Source organism: Gallus gallus, assembly GCF_016699485.2.
Source record: "Gallus gallus isolate bGalGal1 chromosome 35 unlocalized genomic scaffold, bGalGal1.mat.broiler.GRCg7b 35_unloc1, whole genome shotgun sequence".
Classification (NCBI taxonomy): domain Eukaryota; kingdom Metazoa; phylum Chordata; class Aves; order Galliformes; family Phasianidae; genus Gallus; species Gallus gallus.
This window is the reverse complement of record NW_024095956.1, coordinates 110,469-134,821: the sequence shown is the minus strand read 5'-3', so window position 1 is coordinate 134,821 and position 24,353 is coordinate 110,469. Positions and strand designations below refer to the sequence as shown.

General features: G+C 55.6%; 1 protein-coding gene across 1 annotated transcript in view; it reads right to left on the bottom strand.

Moving 5' to 3' along the window:
* Window positions 1–24,353, bottom strand: part of LOC100857358 (chromodomain-helicase-DNA-binding protein 8-like) — a 129,196-nt gene that overhangs the window by 4,676 nt on the left and 100,167 nt on the right. The window contains exons 31-32 of the mRNA XM_046906033.1: window positions 17,458–17,666; window positions 2,522–3,045 (exon numbers count right to left, since the gene is read on the bottom strand). Coding sequence (XP_046761989.1) covers window positions 2,522–3,045; window positions 17,458–17,666 — 733 coding nt within the window. The remainder of the gene's footprint in view (window positions 1–2,521; window positions 3,046–17,457; window positions 17,667–24,353) is intronic.

The window sequence follows — 24,353 nt, the reverse complement described above, 5'->3', positions numbered from 1 at the left end:
CCCCCCAACCCTCCACAGCCCCCCCAAACCCTACATAGCCCCCCCCCCAACCCCCCAAACCCTACAGAGCCCCCCCACCCCTTCACAGCCCCCCCCAAACCCTACAGAGACCCCCCCAACACCCCAAACACTACAGAGACCCCCCCAAACCCTCCACAGCCCCCCCCCAAACCCTACAGAGACCCCAACCCCACAGAGACCCCCCCGAACCCCACAGAGCCCCCCCCCCACCCCTTCACAACCCCCCCCCAACCCTCCACAGCCCCCCCAAACCCTACATAGCCCCCCCCAACCCCACAGAGACCCCCCCCAAACCCCACAGAGCCCCCCCCAAACCCTACAGAGACCCCCCCAACCCCCCAACCCCTCCACAGCTCCCCCCAAACCCCACAGAGACCCCCCCAAACCCTACAGAGACCCCCCCAATCCCTACATAGCCCCCCCCCAACCCCCCAAACCCTCCACAGCCCCCCCCAAACCCTACAGAGACCCCAACCCCACAGAGACCCCCCCAAACCCTACAGAGCCCCCCCCAAACCCCACAGAGACCCCCCCACCCCCTAAACCCTCCACAGCCCCCCCAACCCTCCACAGCCCCCCCCAAACCCTCCACAGCCCCCCCCAAACCCTACAGAGACCCCAACCCCACAGAGACCCCCCCGAACCCCACAGAGCCCCCCCCCACCCCTTCACAACCCCCCCCCAACCCTCCACAGCCCCCTCAAACCCTACATAGCCCCCCCCAACCCCACAGAGACCCCCCCCAAACCCCACAGAGCCCCCCCCAAACCCTACAGAGACCCCCCCAACCCCCCAACCCCTCCACAGCTCCCCCCAAACCCCACAGAGACCCCCCCAAACCCTACAGAGACCCCCCCAAACCCTACATAGCCCCCCCCCAACCCCCCAAACCCTACAGAGCCCCCCCACCCCTTCACAGCCCCCCCCAAACCCTACAGAGACCCCCCCAACACCCCAAACACTACAGAGACCCCCCCAAACCCTCCACAGCCCCCCCCCAAACCCTACAGAGACCCCAACCCCACAGAGACCCCCCCGAACCCCACAGAGCCCCCCCCCCACCCCTTCACAACCCCCCCCAACCCTCCACAGCCCCCCCAAACCCTACATAGCCCCCCCAAACCCTACATAGCCCCCCCCAACCCCCCAAACCCTACAGAGCCCCCCCACCCCTTCACAGCCCCCCCCAAACCCTACAGAGACCCCCCCAACACCCCAAACACTACAGAGACCCCCCCAAACCCTCCACAGCCCCCCCAACCCTCCACAGCCCCCCCCCAAGCCCTACAGAGACCCCAACCCCACAGAGACCCCCCCAAACCCTACATAGCCCCCCCCCAAACCCCACAGAGACCCCCCCACCCCCTAAACCCTCCACGGCCCCCCCCAACCCTCCACAGCCCCCCCCAAACCCTCCACAGCCCCCCCAAACCCTACATAGCCCCCCCCCAACCCCCCAAACCCTCCACAGCCCCCCCCAAACCCTCCACAGCCCCCCCCAAACCCTACAGAGACCCCAACCTCACAGAGACCCCCCCAAACCCTACAGAGCCCCCCCCAAACCCTACAGAGACCCCCCCAAACCCTCCACAGCCCCCCCAACCCTCCACAGACCCCCCCCAAACCCTCCACAGCCCCCCCAACCCTACATAGCCTCCCCCCCCAACCCCCCCAACCCTCCACAGCCCCCCCAACCCCACAGAGCCCCCCCCAAACCCTACAGAGACCCCCCCAACCCCCCAACCCCTCTACAGCTCCCCCCAAACCCCACAGAGACCCCCCCAAACCCTACAGAGACCCCCCCAATCCCTACATAGCCCCCCCCCAACCCCCCAAACCCTCCACAGCCCCCCCCAAACCCTACAGAGACCCCAACCCCACAGAGACCCCCCCAAACCCTACAGAGACCCCCCCAAACCCCACAGAGACCCCCCCACCCCCTAAACCCTCCACAGCCCCCCCAACCCTCCACAGACCCCCCCAAACCCTCCACAGCCCCCCCAAACCCTACATAGCCCCCCCCCAACCCCCCAAACCCTCCACAGCCCCCCCAACCCCACAGAGCCCCCCCCAAACCCTACAGAGACCCCCCCAACCCCCCAACCCCTCCACAGCTCCCCCCAAACCCCACAGAGACCCCCCCAAACCCTACAGAGACCCCCCCAATCCCTACATAGCCCCCCCCCAACCCCCCAAACCCTCCACAGCCCCCCCCAAACCCTACAGAGACCCCAACCCCACAGAGACCCCCCCAAACCCTACAGAGCCCCCCCCCAACCCCCCAAACCCTCCACAGACCCCCCCAAACCCTACAGAAACCCCCCAACCCCCCAAACCCTACAGAGACCCCCCAACCCTATTGAAACCCCCCCAAACCCTACAGAGACCCCCCAAACCCTCCACAGCCCCCCCCCAAACCCTACAGAGACCCCCCCCAACACCCCAAACCCCACAGAGACCCCCCCAAACCCCACAGAGACCCCCCCCGAACCCCACAGACCCCCCCCCCAAACCCCTTCCCAACCCCCCCCTCACGGCGCTCACCCCTCTCCTCGTCGCTCTCCTCCTCCCCCGACGTCGTTTCGCTCCCTCCGTCCGTCGCCTTTCCCGCCTCGGCCTCCGAGTCCTCATCGTCCGCCCGGCGCCTCTGCGCCGCCCCCCCAACGACACCCCCAAAACCCCCTCCTCCTTCAGTCCCCCCAACTCCCGACGGCGCCGTCTGAGCGCGGAGGTACCGACAGCGAGCCGTCACGAAGGTAAAATCGGGATCTCCGATCACAGACATTTCGGGCCGGGCCAAACCGTGGCGGGCGACACCTTGAAGGAGTTCGCCATCATGGCGGCCTCTCTGCCACCAAGCGGGGAGATCCGGGCCCGCTTGGGGACACAGGGCCAGGCGGGCGGGAAGAAGGGGATGGCGGAGGACTTGCTCGCGGAGGCGGCGTAAGAGGGAAAGGCGGCGGAGGCTGCGGGCGGCGCGGTCCGATGAGATGGGGGTGACCGGGACTGAGGGGTCCGGAGGTTCTGGATGGGGTATAAAGGGGGGGAAGGGGGGAATGAGGGCTCCGGAGGACACTAAGATGGCGGACAGGCACACAACGGTGGGGCCGATGCCATAAAGGTAGGCCCAACACCATAAAAATATCCCAATCCCATAAAGATGGCTTCCAAGCCCAGAAAGATGGCTTCCAAGCCCATAAAGATGGCTTCCAACACCATAAAGATGGCTTCCAATCCCATTAAGATGGCTTCCAACCCCATAGGGACACCCCAAACCCCACAGGGACCCCCGAAACCCTATAGGGCCGCCCCAAACCCTATAGGGACACCCCAATCCCCCTAAAGCCATCTTCCAACCCATAAAGATCCCCCAAACCCAATAAAGACATCTTCCAACCCAATAAAGCCATCTTCCAACCCCATAAAGACACTCCAAACCCCATAAAGATGGCTTCCAATCCCAGAAAGATGGCTTCCAAACCCCATAAAGATGGCTTCCAATCCCATAAAGATGGCTTCCAACCCCATTAAAACATCCCAATCCCATAAAGATGGCTTCCAAGCCCATAAAGATGGCTTCCAACCCTGTAAAGATGGCTTCCAATCCCAGAAAGATGGCTTCCAAACCCCATAAAGATGGCTTCCAATCCCATAAAGATGGCTTCCAACCCCATTAAAACAATCCTAATCCCATAAAGATAGCTTCCAACCCCATAAAGATGGCTTCCAACCCCATAAAGATGGCTTCCAACCCCATTAAAACAATCCAACCCCATAAAGATGTCTTCCAACCCCATTAAAATATCCTAATCCCATAAAGATGGCTTCCAACCCCATAAAGATGGCTTCCGACCCCATTAAAACATCGCAATCCCATAAAGATGGCTTCCAACCCCATAAAGATGGCTTCCAAGCCCATTAAAACATCGCAATCCCATAAAGATGGCTTCCAATCCCATAAAGATGGCTTCCAACCCCATTAAAACATCGCAATCCCATAAAGATGGCTTCCAACCCCATAAAGATGGCTTCCAACCCCATTAAAACATCCCAATCCCATAAAGATGGCTTCCAACCCCATTAAAACAATCCAATCCCATAAAGATGGCTTCCAACCCCATTAAAATATCCTAATCCCATAAAGATGGCTTCCAACCCCATAAAGATGGCTTCCAACCCTGTAAAGATGGCTTCCAATCCCAGAAAGATGGCTTCCAAACCCCATAAAGATGGCTTCCAACCCCATAAAGATGGCTTCCAACCCCATTAAAACATCGCAATCCCATAAAGATAGCTTCCAACCCCATAAAGATGGCTTCCAACCCCATTAAAACATCGCAATCCCATAAAGATGGTTTCCAACCCCAGAAAGATGGCTTCCAATCCCATAAAGATGGCTTCCAACCCCATTAAAACAATCCAATCCCATAAAGATGGCTTCCAACCCCATTAAAATATCCTAATCCCATAAAGATGGCTTCCAAGCCCATAAAGATGGCTTCCAACCCCATTAAAACATCGCAGTCCCATAAAGATGGCTTCCAACCCCATAAAGATGGCTTCCAACCCCATAAAGATGGCTTCCAACCCCATTAAAACATCCCAAACCCATAAAGATGGCTTCCAAGCCCATAAAGATGGCTTCCAACCCCATAAACATGGCTTCCAATCCCATAAACATGGCTTCCAATCCCATAAACATGGCTTCCAACCCCATTAAAACATCCCAATCCCATAAAGATGGCTTCCAACCCCATTAAAACAATCCAATCCCATAAAGATGGCTTCCAACCCCATTAAAACAATCCTAATCCCATAAAGATAGCTTCCAACCCCATAAAGATGGCTTCCAACCCCATAAAGATGGCTTCCAACACCATAAAGATGGCTTCCAACCCCATAAAGATGCCTTCCAACCCCATTAAAACATCCCAACCCCATACAGATGGCTTCCAAGCCCATAAAGATGGCTTCCAACCCCATAAAGATGCCTTCCAACCCCATTAAAACATCGCAATCCCATAAAGATGGCTTCCAATCCCATAAAGATGGCTTCCAAGCCCATTAAAACATCGCAATCCCATAAAGATGGCTTCCAACACCATAAAGATGGCTTCCAACCCCATAAAAATGGCTTCCGACCCCATTAAAACATCCCAATCCCATAAAGATGGCTTCCAACCCCATAAAGATGGCTTCCAACCCCAGAAAGACATCTTCCAACACCATAAAGATGGCTTCCAACCCCATAAAGATGGCTTCCGACCCCATTAAAACATCCCAATCCCATAAAAATGGCTTCCAACCCCATAAAGATGGCTTCCAACCCTGTAAAGATGGCTTCCAATCCCAGAAAGATGGCTTCCAAACCCCATAAAGATGGCTTCCAATCCCATTAAGATGGCTTCCAACCCATTAAAACAATCCAATCCCATAAAGATGGCTTCCAACCCCATTAAAACAATCCAATCCCATAAAGATGGCTTCCAACCCCATTAAAATATCCTAATCCCATAAAGATGGCTTCCAACCCCAGCAAGATGGCTTCCGACCCCATAAAGATGGCTTCCAAGCCCATAAAGATGGCTTCCAACCCCATAAAGATGGCTTCCAATCCCATAAAGATGGCTTCCAAGCCCATAAAGATGGCTTCCGACCCCATAAAGATGGCTTCCAACCCCATAAAGATGGCTTCCAACCCCATTAAAACATCCCAATCCCATAAAGATGGCTTCCAAGCCCATAAAGATGGCTTCCAACCCCATTAAAACAATCCAATCCCATAAAGATGGCTTCCAAGCCCATAAAGATGGCTTCCAACCCCAGAAAGATGGCTTCCAACCCCATAGGGACCCCCCCAACCCCTATAGGGCTGCCCCAAACCCTATAGGCCCCCCCCGAACCCTATAGGGCCGCCCCAAACCCCACAGGGACCCCCCAAACCCAATGGAGACGTCCTCCAACCCCATAAAGTCATCTTCCAACCCCATAGAGACACCCCAAACCCCATGGAGATGTCCTCCAACCCCATAAAGACCCCCCAAACCCCACAGGGACCCCCCCAAACCCTATAGGGCCGCCCCAACCCTATAGGGCAGCCCCAATCCCCCTAAAGCCATCTTCCAACCCAATAAAGCCATCTTCCAACCCAATAAAGCCATCTTCCAACCCCATAAAGACCCCCCAAACACAATAAAGACATCTTACAACCCCACAGACAGACCCCAAACCCTATAGGGACCCCCTGAAACCCTATAGGGCCGCCCCAAACCCTATAGGGCCGCCCCAATCCCCCTAAAGACATCTTCCTACCCCATAAATCCATCTTCCAACCCAATAAAGCCATCTTCCAACCCAATAAAGACACCCCCAACCCCATGGAGACGTCCTCCAACCCCACAGACAGACCCCAAACCCCACAGGGACCCCCTGAAACCCTATAGGGCCGCCCCAAACCCTATAGGGTCCCCCCAAACCCCACAGGGACCCCCCAATCCCCATAAAGACATCTTCCAACCCAATAAAGCCATCTTCCAACCCCATAAAGACACCCCCAACCCCATAAAGATGGCTTCCAACCCCAGAAAGATGGCTTCCAACCCCATAGGGACACCCCAAACCCTATAGGGCCGCCCCAAACCCCACAGGGCCACCCCAATCCCCATAAAGCCATCTTCCAACCCCATAAAGACATCTTCCAACCCCATAAAGCCATCTTCCAACCCCATAGAGACACCCCAAACCCCATGGAGATGTCCTCCAACCCCATAAAGACCCCCCAAAACCCTATAGGGCCGCCCCAAACCCTATAGGGCCGCCCCAAACCCCACAGGGACCCCCCAAACCCAATGGAGACGTCCTCCAACCCCATAAAGTCATCTTCCAACCCCATAGAGACACCCCAAACCCCATGGAGACGTCCTCCAACCCCACAGACAGACCCCAAACCCCATAAAGACCCCCCCAAACCCTATAGGGACACCCCAAAACCCCATAGGGCCGCCCCAAACCCTATAGGGCCGCCCCAATCCCCATAAAGCCATCTTCCAACCCAATAAAGCCATCTTCCAACCCCATAAAGACACCCCAAACCCCATGGAGATGTCCTCCAACCCCATAAAGACCCCCCAAAACCCTAGAGGGCCGCCCCAAACCCTAGAGGGCCGCCCCAATCCCCATAAAGACATCTTCCAACCCAATAAAGCCATCTTCCAACCCAATGAAGCCATCTTCCAACCCCATAAAGACCCCCCAAACCCCATAAAGATGGCTTCCAACCCCACACAGACATTCCAACCCCATAAAGATGGCTTCCATACCCATAAAGATGGCTTCCAACCCCATACAGATGTCCTCCAACCCCATAAAGACATCTTCCAACCCCACAGGGACCCCCCAAACCCAATGGAGACGTCCTCCAACCCAATAAAGCCATCTTCCAACCCAATAAAGCCATCTTCCAACCCCATAAAGACATCGTCCAACCCCATAAAGACATCGTCCAACCCCATAAAGACCCCATAAAGACATCTTCCAACCCCATGGAGACGTCCTCCAACCCCATAAAGTCATCTTCCAACCCCATAGAGACACCCCAAACCCCATGGAGATGTCCTCCAACCCCATAAAGACCCCCCAAAACCCTATAGGGCCGCCCCAAACCCTATAGGGCCGCCCCAAACCCCACAGGGACCCCCCAAACCCAATGGAGACGTCCTCCAACCCCATAAAGTCATCTTCCAACCCCATAGAGACACCCCAAACTCCATGGAGACGTCCTCCAACCCCACAGACAGACCCCAAACCCCATAAAGACCCCCCCAAACCCTATAGGGACACCCCAAAACCCCATAGGGCCGCCCCAAACCCTATAGGGCCGCCCCAATCCCCCTAAAGCCATCTTCCAACCCAATAAAGCCATCTTCCAACCCCATAAAGACACTCCAAACCCCATAAAGATGGCTTCCAACCCCACACAGACATTCCAAACCCCATAAAAATGGCTTCCAACCCCATACAGATGTCCTCCAACCCCATAAAGACATCTTCCAACACCACACAGACATTCCAACCCCAGAAAGATGGCTTCCAACCCCATAGGGACCCCCCAAACCCTATAGGGCCACCCCAATCCCCCTAAAGCCATCTTCCAACCCATAAAGACCCCCCAAACCCAATAAAGACATCTTCCAACCCCATAGAGACGTCCTCCAACCCCACAGACAGACCCCAAACCCCACAGGGACCCCCTGAAACCCTATAGGGCCGCCCCAAACCCTATAGGGCCGCCCCAAACCCCACAGGGACCCCCCAAACCCAATGGAGACGTCTTCCAACCCAATAAAGCCATCTTCCAACCCAATAAAGCCATCTTCCAACCCCACAGACAGACCCCAAACCCCATAAAGACCCCCCCGAAACCCCATAGGGACCCCCCAAACCCTATAGGGCCGCCCCAAAACCCCATAGGGCCGCCCCGAACCCTATAGGGACACCCCAAAGCCCCTAAAGCCATCTTCCAACCCAATAAAGCCATCTTCCAACCCCATAAAGACATCGTCCAACCCCATAAAGACATCGTCCAACCCCATAAAGACCCCATAAAGACATCTTCCAACCCCATAGGGACCCCCAAACCCCTATAGGGCCGCCCCAAAACCCTATAGGGCCGCCCCAAACCCCACAGGGCCGCCCCAATCCCCCTAAAGCCATCTTCCAACCCAATAAAGCCATCTTCCAACCCAATAAAGACACCCCCAACCCCATGGAGACGTCCTCCAACCCCATAAAGACCCCTCAACCCCATAAAGACACCCCCAAATCCTATAGGGCCCCCCCAAACCCCACAGGGCCACCCCAATCCCCCTAAAGCCATCTTCCAACCCATAAAGACCCCCCAAACCCAATAAAGACATCTTCCAACCCCATGGAGACGTCCTCCAACCCCACAGACAGACCCCAAACCCCACAGGGACACCCTGAAACCCTATAGGGCCGCCCCAAACCCTATAGGGTCCCCCCAAACCCCACAGGGACCCCCCAATCCCCATAAAGACATCTTCCAACCCAATAAAGCCATGTTCCAACCCCATAAAGACACCCCCAACCCCATAAAGATGGCTTCCAACCCCAGAAAGATGGCTTCCAACCCCATAGGGACACCCCAAACCCTATAGGGACGCCCCAAACCCTATAGGGCCGACCCAATCCCCCTAAAGCCATCTTCCAACCCAATAAAGCCATCTTCCAACCCCACAGACAGACCCCAAACCCCATAAAGACCCCCCCGAAACCCCATAGGGACCCCCCAAACCCTACAGGGCCGCCCCAAAACCCCATAGGGCCGCCCCGAACCCTATAGGGACACCCCAAAGCCCCTAAAGCCATCTTCCAACCCAATAAAGCCATCTTACAACCCCATAAAGACATCGTCCAACCCCATAAAGACATCGTCCAACCCCATAAAGACCCCATAAAGACATCTTCCAACCCCATAGGGACCCCCAAACCCCTATAGGGCCGCCCCAAAACCTATAGGGCCGCCCCAAACCCCACAGGGACCCCCCAAACCCAATGGAGAGGTCCTCCAACCCAATAAATCCATCTTCCAACCCAATAAAGCCATCTTCCAACCCAATAAAGACACCCCCAACCCCATGGAGACGTCCTCCAACCCCACAGACAGACCCCAAACCCCATAAAGACACCCCCAAACCCTATAGGGACCCCCGAAGCCCTATAGGGCCGCCCCAATCCCCCTAAAGCCATCTTCCAACCCAATAAAGCCATCTTCCAACCCCACAGACAGACCCCAAACCCCATAAAGACCCCCCCGAAACCCCATAGAGACCCCCCAAACCCTATAGGGACACCCCAAAACCCCATAGGGCCGCCCCAAACCCCACAGGGACCCCCCAAACCCAATGGAGACGTCTTCCAACCCAATAAAGCCATCTTCCAACCCAATAAAGCCATCTTCCAACCCCACAGACAGACCCCAAACCCCATAAAGACCCCCCCAAACCCTATAGGGACACCCCAAACCCCAGAGGGACCCCCCAAACCCAATAAAGCCATCTTCCAACCCCATAAAGCCATCTTCCAACCCCATAGAGACACCCCAAACCCCATGGAGACGTCCTCCAACCCCACAGACAGACCCCAAACCCCACAGGGACACCCTGAAACCCTATAGGGCCGCCCCAAACCCTATAGGGTCCCCCCAAACCCCACAGGGACCCCCCAATCCCCATAAAGACATCTTCCAACCCAATAAAGCCATGTTCCAACCCCATAAAGACACCCCCAACCCCATAAAGATGGCTTCCAACCCCAGAAAGATGGCTTCCAACCCCATAGGGACACCCCAAACCCTATAGGGACGCCCCAAACCCTATAGGGCCGACCCAATCCCCCTAAAGCCATCTTCCAACCCAATAAAGCCATCTTCCAACCCCACAGACAGACCCCAAACCCCATAAAGACCCCCCCCGAAACCCCATAGGGACCCCCCAAACCCTACAGGGCCGCCCCAAAACCCCATAGGGCCGCCCCGAACCCTATAGGGACACCCCAAAGCCCCTAAAGCCATCTTCCAACCCAATAAAGCCATCTTCCAACCCCATAAAGACACTCCAAACCCCATAAAGATGGCTTCCAACCCCACACAGACATTCCAAACCCCATAAAAATGGCTTCCAACCCCATACAGATGTCCTCCAACCCCATAAAGACATCTTCCAACCCCATACAGACATTCCAACCCCAGAAAGATGGCTTCCAACCCCAGAAAGATGGCTTCTAACCCCAGAAAGATGGCTTCCAACCCCATAGGGACCCCCCAAACCCTATAGGGCCACCCCAATCCCCCTAAAGCCATCTTCCAACCCATAAAGACCCCCCAAACCCAATAAAGACATCTTCCAACCCCATGGAGACGTCCTCCAACCTCATAAAGACCCCCCAAACCCCACAGGGACCCCCGAAACCCTATAGGGCCGCCCCAAAACCCCATAGGGCCGCCCCAAACCCTATAGGGACCCCCCAATCCCCATAAAGCCATCTTCCAACCCAATAAAGCCATCTTCCAACCCCATAAAGCCATCTTCCAACCCCATAGAGACACCCCAAACCCCATGGAGATGTCCTCCAACCCCATAAAGACCCCCCAAACCCTATAGGGCCGCCCCAAACCCCACAGGGACCCCCCAAACCCAATGGAGACGTCCTCCAACCCAATAAAGCCATCTTCCAACCCAATAAAGCCACCTTCCAACCCCATAAAGCCATCTTCCAACCCCATAAAGACATCTTCCAACCCCATAGGGACCCCCAAACCCTATAGGGACGCCCCAAACCCTATAGGGACACCCCAATCCCCCTAAAGCCATCTTCCAACCCAATAAAGCCATCTTCCAACCCCACAGACAGACCCCAAACCCCATAAAGACCCCCCCAAACCCTATAGGGACACCCCAAACCCCTATAGGGCCGCCCCAAAACCCCATAGGGCCGCCCCAAACCCCACAGGGACCCCCCAAACCCAATGGAGACGTCTTCCAACCCAATAAAGCCATCTTCCAACCCAATAAAGCCATCTTCCAACCCCACAGACAGACCCCAAACCCCAAAAAGACCCCCCCGAAACCCCATAGGGACCCCCCAAACCCTACAGGGCCGCCCCAAAACCCCATAGGGCCGCCCCAAACCCTATAGGGACACCCCAAACCCCCTAAAGCCATCTTCCAACCCAATAAAGCCATCTTCCAACCCCATAAAGACATCGTCCAACCCCATAAAGACATCGTCCAACCCCATAAAGACCCCATAAAGACATCTTCCAACCCCATAGGGACCCCCAAAACCCCATAGGGCCGCCCCAAACCCCACAGGGACCCCCCAAACCCAATGGAGACGTCTTCCAACCCAATAAAGCCATCTTCCAACCCAATAAAGCCATCTTCCAACCCCACAGACAGACCCCAAACCCCATAAAGACCCCCCTGAAACCCCATAGGGACCCCCCAAACCCCTATAGGGCCGCCCCAAACCCTATAGGGCCGCCCCAAACCCCACAGGGCCGCCCCAATCCCCCTAAAGCCATCTTCCAACCCAATAAAGCCATCTTCCAACCCAATAAAGACACCCCCAACCCCATGGAGACGTCCTCCAACCCCACAGACAGACCCCAAACCCCACAAGGACCCCCTGAAACCCTATAGGCCCCCCCCAAACCCTATAGGGCCGCCCCAAACCCCACAGGGCCGCCCCAATCCCCCTAAAGCCATCTTCCAACCCAATAAAGCCATCTTCCAACCCAATAAAGACACCCCCAACCCCATGGAGACGTCCTCCAACCCCATAAAGACCCCCCAACCCCATAAAGACACCCCCAAACCCTATAGGGCCGCCCCAAACCCTATAGGGCCCCCCCAAACCCCACAGGGCCACCCCAATCCCCCTAAAGCCATCTTCCAACCCATAAAGACCCCCCAAACCCAATAAAGACATCTTCCAACCCCATGGAGACGTCCTCCAACCCCACAGACAGACCCCAAACCCCACAGGGACCCCCGAAACCCTATAGGGCCGCCCCAAAACCCCATAGGGCCGCCCCAAACCCCACAGGGACCCCCCAAACCCAATGGAGACGTCTTCCAACCCAATAAAGCCATCTTCCAACCCAATAAAGCCATCTTCCAACCCAATGAAGCCATCTTCCAACCCCACAGACAGACCCCAAACCCCATAAAGACCCCCCCGAAACCCCATAGGGACCCCCCAAACCCTATAGGGCCGCCCCAAACCCCCATAGGGCCGCCCCAAACCCTATAGGGCCGCCCCAATCCCCATAAAGACATCTTCCAACCCAATAAAGCCATCTTCCAACCCAATGAAGCCATCTTCCAACCCCATAAAGACCCCCGAAACACAATAAAGACATCTTACAACCCCACAGACAGACCCCAAACCCTATAGGGACCCCCTGAAACCCTATAGGGCCGCCCCAAACCCTTTAGGGCCGCCCCAATCCCCATAAAGACATCTTCCAACCTAATAAAGCCATCTTCCAACCCAATGAAGCCACCTTCCAACCCCCTAAAGCCATCTTCCAACCCCATAAAGACATCTTCCAACCCCATAGGGACCCCCAAACCCTATAGGGCCGCCCCAAAACCCCATAGGGCCGCCCCAAACCCTATAGGGCCGCCCCAATCCCCATAAAGACATCTTCCAACCCAATAAAGCCACCTTCCAACCCCATAAAGACCCCCCAAACACAATAAAGACATCTTACAACCCCACAGACAGACCCCAAACCCTATAGGGACCCCCTGAAACCCTATAGGGCCGCCCCAAACCCTTTAGGGCCGACCCAATCCCCATAAAGACATCTTCCTACCCAATAAAGCCATCTTCCAACCCAATAAAGCCACCTTCCAACCCCATAAAGCCATCTTCCAACCCCATAAAGACATCTTCCAACCCCATAGGGACCCCCAAACCCTATAGGGCCGCCCCAAAACCCCATAGGGCCGCCCCAAACCCTTTAGGGCCGACCCAATCCCCATAAAGACATCTTCCTACCCAATAAAGCCATCTTCCAACCCAATAAAGCCATCTTCCAACCCCACAGACAGACCCCAAACCCCATAAAGACCCCCCCAAACCCTATAGGGCCGCCCCAAACCCCCATAGGGCCGCCCCAAACCCTATAGGGCCGCCCCAATCCCCATAAAGACATCTTCCAACCCAATAAAGCCATCTTCCAACCCAATGAAGCCATCTTCCAACCCCATAAAGACCCCCGAAACACAATAAAGACATCTTACAACCCCACAGACAGACCCCAAACCCTATAGGGACCCCCTGAAACCCTACAGGGCCGCCCCAAACCCTATAGGGCCGCCCCAATCCCCCTAAAGCCATCTTCCAACCCAATAAATCCATCTTCCAACCCAATAAAGCCATCTTCCAACCCCATAAAGCCATCTTCCAACCCCATAAAGACACCCCAAACCCCATGGAGACGTCCTCCAACCCCACAGACAGACCCCAAACCCCACAGGGACACCCTGAAACCCTATAGGGACACCCCAAAACCCCATAGGTCCGCCCCAAACCCTATAGGGACCCCCCAAACCCAATAAAGCCATCTTCCAACCCCATAAAGCCATCTTCCAACCCCATAGAGACACCCCAAACCCCATGGAGACGTCCTCCAACCCCACAGACAGACCCCAAACCCCACAGGGACCCCCGTAACCCTATAGGGCCGCCCCAAACCCTATAGGGCCGCCCCAAACCCTATAGGGACACCCCAAAGCCCCTAAAGCCATCTTCCAACCCAATAAAGCCATCTTCCAACCCAATAAAGCCATCTTCCAACCCCATAAAGACATCGTCCAACCCCATAAAGACCCCATAAAGACATCTTCCAAACCCATAGGGACCCCCAAACCCCTATAGGGCTGCCCCAAACCCCACAGGGACACCCCAAACCCCCTAAAGCCATCTTCCAACCCCATAAATCCATCTTCCAACCCAATAAAGCCATCTTCCAACCCCACAGACAGACCCCAAACCCCATAGGGACCCCCCAAACCCTACAGGGCCGCCCCAGACCCTATAGGGCCGCCCCAAACCCTATAGGGACAGCCCAATCCCCCTAAAGCCATCTTCCAACCCATAAAGACCCCCCAAACCCAATAAAGACATCTTCCAACCCCATAGAGACACCCCAAACCCCATGGAGATGTCCTCCAACCCCATAAAGACCCCCCAAAACCCTATCGGGCCGCCCCAAACCCTATAGGGCCCCCCCAAACCCCACAGGGCCGCCCCAATCCCCCTAAAGCCATCTTCCAACCCATAAAGACCCCCCAAACCCAATAAAGACATCTTCCAACCCCATGGAGACGTCCTCCAACCCCACAGACAGACCCCAAACCCCACAGGGACCCCCGAAACCCTATAGGGCCGCCCCAAAACCCCATAGGGCCGCCCCAAACCCCACAGGGACCCCCCAAACCCAATGGAGACGTCTTCCAACCCAATAAAGCCATCTTCCAACCCAATAAAGCCATCTTCCAACCCCACAGACAGACCCCAAACCCCATAAAGACCCCCCCAAACCCTATAGGGACCCCCCAAACCCTATAGGCCCCCCCCAAACCCTATAGGGACGCCCCAAACCCTATAGGGCCGACCCAATCCCCCTAAAGCCATCTTCCAATCCAATAAAGACATCTTCCAAACCAATAAAGACACCCCCAACCCCATGGAGACGTCCTCCAACCTCATAAAGACCCCCCAAACCCCACAGGGACCCCCGAACCCCTATAGGGCCGCCCCAAACCCTATAGGGCCCCCCCAAACCCTATCGGGCCCCCCCAAACCCCACAGGGCCACCCCAATCCCCCTAAAGCCATCTTCCAACCCCATGGAGACCCCCCAAACCCAATAAAGACATCTTCCAACCCCATGGAGACGTCCTCCAACCTCATAAAGACCCCCCCAAACCCTATAGGGACCCCCGAAACCCTATAGGGCCGCCCCAAACCCTATAGGGCCGCCCCAATCCCCATAAAGACATCTTCCTACCCCATAAAGCCATCTTCCAACCCAATAAAGCCATCTTCCAACCCAATAAAGCCATCTTCCAACCCCACAGACAGACCCCAAACCCCATAAAGACCCCCCCAAACCCTATAGGGACACCCCAAACCCCACAGGGACCCCCCAAACCCAATAAAGCCATCTTCCAACCCCATAAAGCCATCTTCCAACCCCATAGAGACACCCCAAACCCCATGGAGACGTCCTCCAACCCCACAGACAGACCCCAAACCCCACAGGGACCCCCTGAAACCCTATAGGGACACCCCAAAACCCCACAGGCCCGCCCCAAACCCAATAAAGACATCTTCCAACCCCATAAACAGACCCCAAACCCCATAAACAGACCCCAAACCCTATAGGGATCCCCGTAACCCTATAGGGCCGCCCCAAACCCCACAGGGACACCCCAAACCCACTAAAGCCATCTTCCAACCCCATAAATCCATCTTCCAACCCAATAAAGCCATCTTCCAACCCCACAGACAGACCCCAAACCCCATAGGGACCCCCCAAACCCTACAGGGCCGCCCCAGACCCTATAGGGCCGCCCCAAACCCTATAGGGACACCCCAATCCCCCTAAAGCCATCTTCCAACCCATAAAGACCCCCCAAACCCAATAAAGACATCTTCCAACCCCATAGAGACACCCCAAACTCCATGGAGATGTCCTCCAACCCCATAAAGACCCCCCAAAACCCTATCGGGCCGCCCCAAACCCTATAGGGCCCCCCCAAACCCCACAGGGCCACCCCAATCCCCCTAAAGCCATCTTCCAACCCATAAAGACCCCCCAAACCCAATAAAGACATCTTCCAACCCCATGGAGACGTCCTCCAACCCCACAGACAGACCCCAAACCCCACAGGGACCCCCGAAACCCTATAGGGCTGCCCCAAAACCCCATAGGGCCGCCCCGAACCCTATAGGGACACCCCAATCCCCCTAAAGCCATCTTCCAACCCCATAAAGACACCCCAAACCCAATAAAGATATCTTCCAACCCCATAAAGCCATCTTCCAACCCCATTGAGACCCCCCAAACCCCACAGGGACCCCCGAAACCCTATAGGGCCGCCCCAAACCCCACAGGGACACCCCAAACCCCCTAAAGCCATCTTCCAACCCCATAAATCCATCTTCCAACCCAATAAAGCCATCTTCCAACCCCACAGACAGACCCCAAACCCCATAGGGACCCCCCAAACCCTACAGGGCTGCCCCAAACCCCCATAGGGCCGCCCCAAACCCTATAGGGCCGCCTCAAACCCCACAGGGACCCCCCAATCCCCATAAAGACATCTTCCAACCCAATAAAGCCATGTTCCAACCCCATAAAGACACCCCCAACCCCATAAAGATGGCTTCCAACCCCAGAAAGATGGCTTCCAATCCCATAGGGACCCCCCAAACCCTACAGGGCCGCCCCAAACCCCATAGGGCCGCCCCAAACCCCACAGGGACCCCCCAAACCCAATGGAGACGTCTTCCAACCCAATAAAGCCACCTTCCAACCCAATAAAGCCATCTTCCAACCCCATAAAGACATCGTCCAACCCCATAAAGACCCCATAAAGACATCTTCCAACCCCATAGGGACCCCCAAACCCCTATAGGGCCGCCCCAAACCCCACAGGGACCCCCCAAACCCAATGGAGACGTCTTCCAACCCCATAAATCCATCTTCCAACCCAATAAAGCCATCTTCCAACCCCACAGACAGACCCCAAACCCCATAGGGACCCCCCAAACCCTACAGGGCCGCCCCAAACCCCCATAGGGCCGCCCCGAACCCTATAGGGCCCCCCATGCGTACCGTCTCCGGGCGCGGGCGGCAGGCGGCACACCTGGCGGCACATGGCCACGAAGCCGTGGTAGAACTTGGCCAAACTCTCATCGCTTTTCCTTTCCAACCGACCCAACGTTCGGAACCGACCCCAACGGTACCGCCTCGTTTCCGGGTCGTATTCCACCCCGTATGTGGATACCACGCGGTAGAAATCCGACTGCTCGCGACGGGTCCACCTGGAACAAAGGGGGGGGGGTGGGGGACCCCAAAATTTGGGGGGTTACGGGGGGAAAAATGGGGGGTTTCCATGAGTTGAATGCAACACTGAGAACAAAAGGGGCAATGAATGGGGTCCCACCAACCCCAAAACCCAACACATGGGGTCTCCGAACGCCCAAAGTCATATATGGGGTCCTGGAAACCCTAAACTCAGATATGGGGTCCCACCAACCCCAAAACCCAACACATGGGGTCTCCGAACCACCAAAGTCATATATGGGGTCCCACCAACCCCAAAACCCAACACATGGGGTCTCGGAACACCCAAAGTCATATATGGGGTCCCACCAACCCCATAACCCATCCCATAGGGTCTTGGAACCCCTAAAGTCATATATAGGATCCCACCAACCCCAAAACCCAACACATGGGGTCCCACCAACCCCAAAACCCAACACATGGGGTCCCGGAACACCCAAAGTCATATATGGGGTCCCAGAACCCCTAAACTCAGATATGGGGTCCCACCAACCCCAAAACCCAACACATGGGGTCCCACCAACCCCAAAACCCAACACATGGGGTCTTGGAACGCCCAAAGTCATATATGGGGTCCCACCAACCCCAAAACCCAACACATGGGGTCCCACCAACCCCAAAACCCAACCTATGGGGTCTTGGAACCCCTAAAGTCATATATAGGATCCCACCAACCCCATAACCCATCCCATGGGGTCTTGGAACCCCTAAAGTCATATATGGGGCCCCACCAACCCCAAAACCCAACACGTGGGGTCCCAGAACCCCCAAACCCAATACATGGGGTCCCACCAACCCCAAAACCCAACACATGGGGTCCCACCAACCCCATAACCCATCCCATGGGGAACACCCAAAGTCATATATGGGGTCCCAGAACCCCTAAACTCAGATATGGGGTCCTGGAACCCCTAAAGTCATATATGGGGTCCCACCAACCCCAGAACCCAACCTATAGGGTCCCAGAACCCCCAGACTCATATATGGGGTCCCACCAACCCCAAAACCCAACACATGGGGTCCTGGAACCCCTAAAGTCATATATGGGGTCCCACCAACCCCAAAACCCAACACGTGGGGTCCCAGAACCACCAAAGTCATATATGGGGTCCCACCAACCCCAAAACACAACACATGGGGTCTTGGAACCCTCAGAGTCATATATGGGGCCCCACCAACCCCAAAACCCAACACGTGGGGTCCCAGAACCCCCAAACCCAATACATGGGGTCCCACCAACCCCAAAACCCAACACATGGGGTCCCACCAACCCCATAACCCATCCCATGGGGAACACCCAAAGTCATATATGGGGTCCCAGAACCCCTAAACTCAGATATGGGGTCCTGGAACCCCTAAAGTCATATATGGGGTCCCACCAACCCCAGAACCCAACCTATAGGGTCCCAGAACCCCCAGACTCATATATGGGGTCCCACCAACCCCAAAACCCAACACATGGGGTCCTGGAACCCCTAAAGTCATATATGGGGTCCCACCAACCCCAAAACCCAACACGTGGGGTCCCAGAACCACCAAAGTCATATATGGGGTCCCACCAACCCCAAAACACAACACATGGGGTCTTGGAACCCTCAGAGTCATATATGGGGTCCTGGAAACCCTAAATTCAGATATGGGGTCCCACCAACCCCAAAACCCAACCCATGGGGTCTTGGAACCCCTAAAGTCATATATGGGGTGCCACCAACCTCAAAACCCAACACGTGGGGTCCCAGAACCCCCAAACTCATATATGGGGTCCCACCAACCCCAAAACCCAACCCATGGGGTCCCAGAACGCCCAAAGTCATATATGGGGTCCTGGAAAAAGGGGGGGGTGGGGGACCCCAAAATTTGGGGGGTTACGGGGGGAAAAATGGGGGGTTTCCATGAGATGAACGCAACACTGAGAACAAAAGAGGCAATGAATGGGGGACCGCCAACCCCAAAAGCCATCCCACTTGGCCCCACTAACCCCAAAAGCCAACCCATGGGGTCCCAGAACCCCCAGACTCATATATGGGGTCCCACCAACCCCAAAACCCAACCCATGGGGTCTTGGAACACCCGAAGTCATATATGGGGTCCCACCAACCCCAAAACTCAACACATGGGGTCCCACCAACCCCATAACCCATCCCATGGGGAACACCCAAAGTCATATATGGGGTCCCAGAACCCCTAAACTCAGATATGGGGTCCCACCAACCCCAAAACCCAACCCATGGGGTCCCAGAACGCCCAAAGTCATATATGGGGTCCTGGAAACCCTGAACTCAGATATGGGGTCCCACCAACCCCAAAACCCAACCTATAGGGTCCCAGAACCCCCAGACTCATATATGGGGTCCCACCAACCCCAAAACCCAACACATGGGGTCCCGGAACCCTCAGACTCATATATGGGGTCCTGGAAACCCTAAACTCAGATATGGGGTCCCACCAACCCCAAAACCCAACACGTGGGGTCCCACCAACCCCAAAACACAACACGTGGGGTCCCACCAACCCCAAAACACAACACATGGGGTCTTGGAACCCCTAAAGTCATATATGGGGTCCCACCAACCCCCAAACTCATATATGGGGTCCCACCATCCCCAAAACACAACCCATGGGGTCCCACCAACCCCAAAACACAACACGTGGGGTCCCACCAACCCCAAAACACAACACATGGGGTCTTGGAACCCCTAAAGTCATATATGGGGTCCCACCAACCCCCAAACTCATATATGGGGTCCCACCATCCCCAAAACACAACCCATGGGGTCCCACCAACCCCATAACCCAACACATGGGGTCCTGGAACCCCTAAAGTCATATATGGGGTCCCACCAACCCCATAACCCAACCCATGGGGTCCTGGAACCCTCAGACTCATATATGGGGTCCTGGAAAACCTAAACTCAGATATGGGGTCCCACCAACCCCAAAACCCAACCCATGGAATCCCAGAACCCCCAAAGTCATATATGGGGTCCCACCAACCCCAAAACCCAACACATGGGGTCTTGGAACCCCTAAAGTCATATATGGGGTCCCACCAACCCCAAAACCCAACACATGGGGTCCTGGAACCCCCAAAGTCATATATAGGGTCCCAGAACCCCTAAACTCAGATATGGGGTCCCACCAACCCCAAAACCCAACACATGGGGTCCCACCAACCCCAAAACCCAACACATGGGGTCCTGGAACCCCTAAAGTCATATATGGGGTCCCACCAACCCCAAAACCCAACACGTGGGGTCCTGGAACCCCTAAAGTCATATATGGGGTCCCACCAACCCCCAAACTCATATATGGGGTCCCACCAACCCCAAAACCCAACCCATGGGGTCTTGGAACACCCAAAGTCATATATGGGGTCCCACCAACCCCAAAACTCAACACATGGGGTCCTGGAACCAACCCCAAAACCCAACCCATGAGGTCCCACCAACCCCATAACCCATCCCATGGGGAACACCCAAAGTCATATATAGGGTCCCAGAACCCCTAAACTCAGATATGGGGTCCCACCAACCCCAAAACCCAACACGTGGGGTCCCAGAACCCCCAAACCCAATACATGGGGTCCCACCAACCCCAAAACCCAACCCATGAGGTCCCACCAACCCCAAAACCCAACACATGGGGTCCCACCAACCCCAAAACCCATCCCATGGGGTCTCGGAACACCCAAAGTCATATATGGGGTCCCAGAACCCCTAAACTCAGATATGGGGTCCCACCAACCCCAAAACCCAACCCATGGGGTCCCAGAACCCCCAAACTCATATATGGGGACCCACCAACCCTAAAACCCATCCCATGGGGTCCTGGAACCCCCAAACTCATATATAGGGTCCCACCAACCCCAAAACCCAACACATGGGGTCCTGGAACCCCTAAAGTCATATATGGGGTCCCACCAACCCCAAAACCCAACACATGGGGTCCCACCAACCCCAAAACCCAACCCATGGGGTCTTGGAACACCCAAAGTCATATATGGGGTCCCACCAACCCCAAAACCCAACCCATGGGGTCCCACCAACCCCATAACCCAACACATGGGGTCCTGGAACCCAAAAACTCAAGATAAGGGGTCCCACCAACCCCAAAACCCAACACATAGGGTCTTGGAACCCTCAGAGTCATATATGGGGTCCTGGAAACCCTAAATTCAGATATGGGGTCCCACCAACCCCAAAACCCAACCCATGGGGTCCCAGAACCCCCAAAGTCATATATGGGGTCCCACCAACCCCAAAACCCAACACATGGGGTCTTGGAACCCCTAAAGTCATATATGGGGTCCCACCAACCCCAAAACCCAACACATGGGGTCCCAGAACCCCTAAACTCAGATATGGGGTCCCACCAACCCCAAAACACAACACATGGGGTCCCACCAACCCCATAACCCAACCCATGGGGTCTTGGAACCCCTGAAGTCATATATAGGATCCCACCAACCCCAAAACCCAACACATGGGGTCCCACCAACCCCAAAACCCATCCCATGGGGCCTCGGAACACCCAAAGTCATATATGGGGTCCCAGAACCCCTAAACTCAGATATGGGGTCCCACCAACCCCATAACCCAACACATGGGGTCCTGGAACCCAAAAACTCAAGATAAGGGGTCCCACCAACCCCAAAACCCAACACATGGGGTCTTGGAACCCTCAGAGTCATATATGGGGTCCTGGAAACCCTAAATTCAGATATGGGATCCCACCAACCCCAAAACCCAACCCATGGGGTCTTGGAACACCCAAAGTCATATATGGGGTCCCACCAACCCCAAAACCCAACACATGGGGTCCTGGAACCCTCAGACTCATATATGGGGTCCTGGAAAACCTAAACTCAGATATGGGGTCCCACCAACCCCAAAACGCATCACATGGGGTCCCAGAACCCCCAAACCCAATACATGGGGTCCCACCAACCCCAAAACCCATCCCATGGGGTCTTGGAACCCCTAAAGTCATATATAGGATCCCACCAACCCCAAAACCCAACACATGGGGTCCCACCAACCCCAAAACCCATCTCATGGGGTCCTGGAACCCCCAAACTCATATATAGGGTCCCACGAACCCCCAGACTCATATATGGGGTCCCACCAACCCCAAAACCAAACCCATGGGGTCTTGGAACCCTCAGAGTCATATATGGGATCCTGGAAACCCTAAACTCAGATATGGGGTCCCACCAACCCCAAAACACAACACATGGGGTCTTGGAACCCCTAAAGTCATATATAGGATCCCACCAACCCCAAAACCCAACACGTGGGGTCCCAGAACGCCCAAAGTCATATATGGGGTCCTGGAAAAAGGGGGGTGGGGGACCCCAAAATTTGGGGGGTTACGGGGGGAAAAATGGGGGGTTTCCATGAGATGAATGCAACACTGAGAACAAAAGGGGCAATGAATGGGGGACCGCCAACCCCAAAAGCCATCTCATGGGGTCTTGGAACGCCCAAAGTCATATATGGGGTCCTGGAAACCCTCAACTCAGATATGGGGTCCCACCAACCCCAAAACCCAACCTATAGGGTCCCAGAACCCCCAGACTCATATATGGGGTCCCACCAACCCCAAAACCCAACACGTGGGGTCCCAGAACCCCCAAACCCAATACATGGGGTCCCACCAACCCCAAAACCCAACACATGGGGTCCCGGAACCCCTAAAGTCATATGTGGGGTCCCACCAACCCCAAAACCCATCCCATGGGGTCCCACCAACCCCAAAACCCATCCCATTTGGCCCCACTAACCCCAAAACCCAACCCATGGGGTCCCAGAACCCCTAAAGTCATATATGGGGTCCCACCAACCCCATAACCCATCCCATGGGGTCTCGGAACACCCAAAGTCATATATGGGGTCCCAGAACCCCTAAACTCAGATATGGGGTCCCACCAACCCCAAAACCCAACACATGGGGTCTTGGAACACCCAAACTCAGATATGGGGTCCCACCAACCCCAAAACCCAACACGGGGGGTCCTGGAACCCCTAAAGTCATATATGGGGTCCCACCAACCCCAAAACCCAACCTATAGGGTCCCAGAACCCCCAGACTCATATATGGGGTCCCACCAACCCCAAAACCCAACACATGGGGTCCCGGAACCCTCAGACTCATATATGGGGTCCTGGAAAACCTAAACTCAGATATGGGGTCCCACCAACCCCAAAACCCAACCTATGGGGCCTCGGAACACCCAAAGTCATATATGGGGTCCCAGAACCCCTAAACTCAGATATGGGGTCCCACCAACCCCAAAACCCAACACATGGGGTCTCCGAACGCCCAAAGTCATATATGGGGTCCTGGAAACCCTCAACTCAGATATGGGGTGCCACCAACCCCAAAACCCAACACGTGGGGTCCCAGAACCCCCAAACTCATATATGGGGTCCCACCAACCCCAAAACCCAACACATGGGGTCCTGGAACCCCTAAAGTCATATATGGGGTCCCACCAACCCCAAAACCCAACCTATAGGGTCCCAGAACCCCCAGACTCATATATGGGGTCCCACCAAACCCAAAACCCAACCCATGGGGTCTTGGAACCCCTAAAGTCATATATAGGATCCCACCAACCCCAAAACCCATCTCATGGGGTCCTGGAACCCCCAAACTCATATATA